At 66.2% G+C, this 6,000-nt stretch overlaps 1 protein-coding gene across 4 annotated transcripts; it reads left to right on the top strand.

Moving 5' to 3' along the window:
• The first annotated feature begins 1,148 nt into the window (after positions 1–1,148).
• LOC140602504 (uncharacterized) lies at positions 1,149–5,738 on the top strand. 4 transcript variants are annotated; one of them, XM_072772068.1, is made up of 6 exons: positions 1,149–1,282; positions 2,049–2,169; positions 2,809–2,903; positions 3,111–3,176; positions 3,705–3,804; positions 4,468–5,738. In XM_072772068.1, the coding sequence occupies exons 2-6, from the start codon at positions 2,097–2,099 to the stop codon at positions 5,265–5,267; spliced, it is 1,134 nt and encodes a 377-aa protein (XP_072628169.1). In that variant the 5' UTR covers positions 1,149–1,282; positions 2,049–2,096; the 3' UTR covers positions 5,268–5,738. The 4 variants fall into 4 exon arrangements, with proteins under 4 accessions (XP_072628169.1, XP_072628170.1, XP_072628171.1 ...); XM_072772069.1 differs by having other exon boundaries at positions 2,824–2,903; XM_072772070.1 differs by lacking the exon at positions 1,149–1,282 and having other exon boundaries at positions 2,102–2,169; positions 2,824–2,990.
• Positions 5,739–6,000: the final 262 nt, after the last annotated feature.

The raw sequence follows: 6,000 nt of genomic DNA on the forward strand, positions 1-6,000 counted from the left end.
TTCGGTCAATGCGGGACAGAAGTTGTGTGAGCAGCAAGTGTATCCAAGTTCAATCCAGCGACTTCCGAGGAATTCCTCCCTTAGGTTGGAGCTACATACTAACTTCCATACCTGAGAAGCCAGTTGAAAGCTGTCTCCATGGGGAGCTTCCTTCTGCGAGTTGAGCTGACAGGCAGTCTCCCAGTTCCACACTGCCTGCAGATGGAGTTTCGAAAACACCCTCAATAGAGGTGTTGGTTAGAAGCTGGGGGGAGGCAAGTGGCAAGCTGCGGTCTTGGAAGGATTGTGACTCTGAGTCCAGGAGAGCAGAATTTATGGAAGTTCCTCAGGATGCTGCTGCGTTCTCACTCCATGGGAACGCACCGAGTTGAAAGCTGGCTTCTAGGCATGCTTGCTTGTGAGAGCTGAGCTCAGGGCAGGACCCGCCCGTATCCTGACTGCGTGGGGACTTAGCTCCTAAATCCTTAGCTTCGGTTCTCACACAGGTTGGGTGAAAAACATGTGGAAGTGGCAGGCATGTAGACATTTTATCCGAATTCAATACAGCGACATCCAAACACCATCTTCAAATCGAGAGGAGCTATGTTCTAACTGCCATAAATGAGTGCCTAGCGGACAGCTGTCTCCCAAGCATACAGACTCCTGAGAGTTTAGCTTATGGCCTGTAACTCCGACATGCTGACTGCCAAGATGCTGGAGCCCCGAGATGCTCTGGGATGGGCAGGCACGCGGTCCCCCCCACAGAGTCCAGCCCAGGGACACCTGCAAAGGCCTGGGGATGCGCTCAGGGCCACAGACACCCCGGCTGCATGTCCTCAGGGCAGGCAGCCACATGGGGCTGGTGGTGTTCCGGGGACAGGCCAGGACAGGGGAGGAGAGGTGCCAGGGCCTGCCAGGAGCAGGGTGCGGGGAGCGCTGGCTCCCAGGGGGGCGTGCAGGGTAGTGGCCGCTCCAGGGCTGGAGAGGGCTCTGGCGGCGCTCGGGGAGCCGGGAGCTGCACACCCCATGGCAGGAGCCACATGGAGGCGTCGGACACCCCAGGGTGCACAGAACCCCCGGCACGCTGCACGTGTGAGGTCGCCGCCTGTCCCCGTGCGCAGACCTGACCCCAGAGATCGGCCCCCGCGGAGGGGCCCTGAGGGCCGCGGAGCCTGCGGGGTGGGTGTCGGCAACTCGGCGGCCTCGCTGGGCGGGGGCTGACTGAGCAGAGCCCCCCGCTGTCCCCCCTCCTAGGCAGCGAGCCCTGTTCCACGTGCTGGCGGCCTACTCGGTGTACGACACCGTGAGTGTCCCTGCCCCCACCCCCTGCCCCACGGGCGGCCTTGTCCTGAGAGCTGGTGACCAGCGGGACTCCCAGTTAGGGCCCCAGCTCCACGGCCCCCAGGTGCCGGGGAGGGTCTCTCTCCTCCGGGACGGGCAGGGGGCGGGGTGCAGACCTCCCAGGGGAGGCAGGGCCTGGGTGCCCGAGGGCTGGGGCTGCCCCGGGCCCCCGCGTGCACCGCGGCCGTCCTAGAGCTCGGGTCTGGACCCTGATAGACGGAACTACTGATGAGAACCCCGGGCGGGGAAGGCTCCCACTCCCCTGAAGGGCATGAGGCCGAGGCGCCCAGGAGGCCGCCCCCTTCCATGGCGCATTCCAGAAGGGTCCCCGAGGAACACCAGCCAACACACTCTATGGCCCCGTGGGGTGTCCTGGCCCAGCCTCCCTCGTGGAACCTCCCAGGGGCCACAGTCAGGCCCCTGACCTGCCCTCAAGGGGGGGTCTCCAGACCTGGCGGGTCCCCTGCAGCCTGGCACAGCTCACGGAGGCCCCTCCTCCTGGTCTGAGGACGGGGGCCCTGGCATGGTGGACACAGGGTTCGGTAGCTGGGCCCATGGTGCTGGTGTCCGAGCTGGTCCGGGTGGTCCTGCACCTGCCCTCCTGCCCTCTGGGAGCCCCCTCCGGGAGCTCGGGCTGTGAGGGAGCCAGGGGAGCCTGATGCCTGCGCAGGGAGGGCTCAGAGGGGGCCTCAAGGTGGACACCCTCCGTGGGGCTCTGGCTCTTGCAGGAGGAGGGCTACTGCCAGGGCACGAGCGAGATCGCGGCCATCGTCCTCATGTTCCTGCCCGAGGAGGACGCCTTCTGGGCGCTGGCCCAGCTGATGACCGACGACAGGCACGCCATGCACGGTAGGGGAGCTCAGGAGAGCCTCCCTGCAGGCTGCTGCACTGGGGGCAAGTGGCGATCCCCCCAGTCCGCCTTTACACGGACAAGAGTACCGTCTCCCCCGGTGGCTCGGGGTCCTGGAGCCATGGCCACCCGCCCCACCATCTGCAGACTAGTCTTGCACTCCTGCTGCTCCCTCAGCCCCTATCCGCTGCCTGCTTGCCCACCAGGTCCCACTGCAAGGCCCAGGAGGCAGCGTCTCCACCTTCCCAGGTGCCCCCAGCCTGACTTCCAAGCCCCACAGAGGGGTGTGCACACCCATCACCCTCCCCATGGCCTGCACCCGCTGACCCTCAGGGCTGGGGACCCTCCTGTCCCTGCGGCGGCCACTGCAGGAAAGAGGGTGCTGGGTCAGCTGGGCCTGGTCCTCAGCCCCCAGCCCACACCCCAGGGGGTCTTTGTGAGGATGAGGGTCCCCGGGCCCTGCACCCCAACCTGGAAGGCAGTCCTGCCCTCTGGGAAGAGCCGGCCCAGTCAGGGTTCAGAGGGCTGTGGGCACACGGGGGTCAGGGCATGGGGGAGGAGGCACCTGCCAGGACACCACCCCCACCCCACCTGGTGCAGGAGGAGGCCCTGATCGTGGGGGCCTGAGGCCTTCTCAGGCTTCTTCATTCCAGGGTTCCACAAACTGCCGAGGTTCCAGGCCCATCACGAGCACGTTCTAGACAGAGCTCTCCCCAAGCTGAAGAAGCACATGGCGAGTGGAAGCTCCTAGAGGCTCTGTCCCTGTGGCCCGAGGCGAGGGTTGGGGGGCACAGCCCTTCTGAGCTGCCCAGAGATTGGGGTAACGTTCCTCATCTGGGGCCTGGGTGCATCCTCGGGGCTGGGCAGGCAATGGGGAGCATGTCCACCTGGCGCCAGGGGCCACAGTGTGGGGCCTGAGCACCTCCTGCCCTTCCGCCAGGATGAGGAACAGATGTGCACTGGCATTTACACCCCCAAGTGGTTCCTTCAGTGCTTCATTGACTGGGTAAGACCACCCCAGGGCCCCCGCTCCCTGACCTGCTCCCTGACCCCGGGGAGAGGCCAGCTCAGCCCTACCCTCCAGACAAGCCAGGCCCGACCCTGGGTCCTGAGGCTGAGGCTCGCAGCCCAGACCCATCCTGAAGAAGCCCAGAGGGTCCCTGGAGGAGGTTCCGGGGGGCGGGCCTTCTCTGCCTCAGCTCCCCCAGGGAAGGCTGGTTCAGCTGGAGCGTGGACAAGCCCTCGGCCCATGCTGTGGCCAGCCTGGGGTTCTCTTGAGACATGTTGTCATCAAGAGGAGGCAGAGTCTGTGCCCCCAGGTGTGCATGGGGTGCTGGGCAGGATCGGAACCCAGAGTGGCTGGGAGCCCTGATCTCCCTGGGAGAATGGCACACACAGGGGGTGCAGTGGGGCCTCGTCGGAGGAAGCCAGGGGGCGGCAAGGGCTGTGGGCACATGGGAGTCCTAGCCTAGCCCCAGCTGAGACCCCCAGGGGTCCTTGCTCAGGCAGCTCCTCCCACCCCGTTGTCCCCTAGACCCCTTTCTCGCTCACCCTGAAGCTCTGGGACGCCTACATCCTGGACGGGGAGCAGGTGCTCACACTTATGGCTTACACCATCCTCAAGGTGCACAGAAGTGAGCCCCTGGGAGCCCAGGTGTGCCCAAGGGAGGGGGACAGGGGTGGTGACCCTGTGCTCTGAGCAGCACCCAGACCTGGGTGGGGGGACGGCAGGGCAGGTGGGTGTAGCGGGACTCCCTGAGAGGAGCAGCAGGCAGGGGCCACCCCAGCCGGCGCACTGCCCATGGTGCTCCTGGGCACAGCGGGCCCTCTGGGTCTGACTTACACCCACCGCCCAGAGCGCCTCCTGAAGCTGCCCCTGGAAGGGCTCCGGGAGTTCCTGCAGGACTCTCTGGCCCAGCCCTGGGGGTTGGAGGATTAGGAGGTGCTAAGACACCTTCGGGCCTCCATGACCCAGCTCTGAAGGATGAAGTGTGACTCCCCCCCCCAAGTGGGCTCAGGGCCCCATCCCCTCCCTATTCAGCCTGCTGGGGCCACCCACAGGGGACAGAGCCCCGGGGCTGTCATCCTCATCTTGGGGCTCTCCTCTTCTGTTCCAGCCTCAGGGAACCCAGGCCAGGCTTGGGCCTGTGGGCACCCACTGCAGGACTTAGGCACCAGCAGTGTGGGGGGCTGTGGACAGTGTCAGCCCGGGGGCCACCTGGGAGCTGTGAGGACCCCTGGGCCCCCACTGGGGACACAGCCTGCTGGAGACACTAACCCAGTCTGCCTCTTTCCAGCGGGACCTGACGAGTTCCCCAGGAGGGCCCTGGGCCTAGAGCAAGTGTTCCCAGTGCCTGGGCCTCTCCTCCCTTCTCCGGCTGCTGAGCCACCCCCCAGGGTGGAGGAGCCGGCCTCCCCGGGCCCAGCCACCCAGCCTGAGCCGCCGGGACCCCCTCCGGGCCAGGCCATCCTCAAGGCCGAGGAGCCGCTGCAGGAGGAAAGATCCTCAGAGCCCACGGCTGCACACCTGTGTCCAGGAACACTGGGGGCTCCGCTTCTGGCCCAGCTGCCCCCAGCCCAGGACCCCTCGTTGGCCCGGCTGCCCCCCCAGCGATGGAACTCCCTCCTCATCCTCCCAGTGCAACAAGACAGTGCAGGCAGGCGGCCCCCAGACATGGGCTTGAAGCCAGAACACGGGGTCCCCTTCCCTTCAGTGCCTGCCAGGGCCACACAACAGACCAGGCCCTGGAGCCCCCCCGGGACTCCCATCACAGTGTCCTCCCAGCCCACTAAGGATGACGCTGTTGGGCCCAGGACACCCTTCCTGCCCCGCGGCCACTGCAGCTCAAGCCCCTCACAGGGTAGTGATGGGCACAGCCAGGGCAGAGCCAGGGGGGCGCTGAGCCCGCTGCCCCGAGGCCCTGCACAGGCTGGGGACCCTCTGCCCTCTGTGCCCACGGGGCAGCTCGATGCTCGCAGGCCTCGGGGGCAGAGCGTGACAGTGAGTGCGGGGTCCCTGAGGCTCTGGCCCGCCGTCACCGTGCCCTGCCTCATCTCGCGAGCCTCTCACAGCCAGATGTGGCCTCCTGGGCCCTAGGCGTGCCCCACAGATCCAGGTCGCTGACCTAGGGCAGGCGGGGGAATAACGGGACACCCTGGGGGGAGGGCAGCAGGGGCAGGCCCGTGGGCCCCACCCGCACCCACACCAGGAGGCAGGCTCCTCCACATGCTGGGGCTCCAGCAGTCAGTCACCTGGCACTAGGGGGCCAGAGGCCGGGGCCCAGCTGCCGTGCTGGGACGCAGCACAGGAGCCCATAAGCTGCAGGTCCAGGTCAGCTCTGCTGTCCTCAGAACCGCCTCTCAGGCCCCAACCTCAAGACCTGCACCCCCACACGGAGTCTGCACAGGCTCCCAGGTGGGGGACTCCAGAGCATGCACCCCCGTGTGATTCCCATTTTCCCCTAAAGGACAGGAAGGTCTCCCTCCCCAGGGGAAGGCGCGCACCCTCAGCTCTGAGCCCGTTTGCTGTTGAAAGTTCAATAAAGTGTTGTTGTGTGAAAAGCACGGACGGCCCATTCTGCGTCTCCCGCTAGAGCTCTGTGCACGAGGTGCGGAGAGACCCCCAGAGAGGAAGAGGGGGCACCGCCCAGGCCCCTGATCAGCTCCTGCAGGGGGGCCACCAGGCACACACAGCTGAAGTTCCCATGTGCCTTCCAGGGGCGGCCATACGCCAGGGTCAGGACCCCACAATCTCTACTGCAACTCAGCCTGTGCCCTGCGGGCCAGGAGGGGCTGGGACAGAGTGACAGTCGGGGAGCCTCATGTCACCA

This window comes from Canis lupus, chromosome 13, assembly GCF_048164855.1.
Source record: "Canis lupus baileyi chromosome 13, mCanLup2.hap1, whole genome shotgun sequence".
Lineage (NCBI taxonomy): Eukaryota > Metazoa > Chordata > Mammalia > Carnivora > Canidae > Canis > Canis lupus.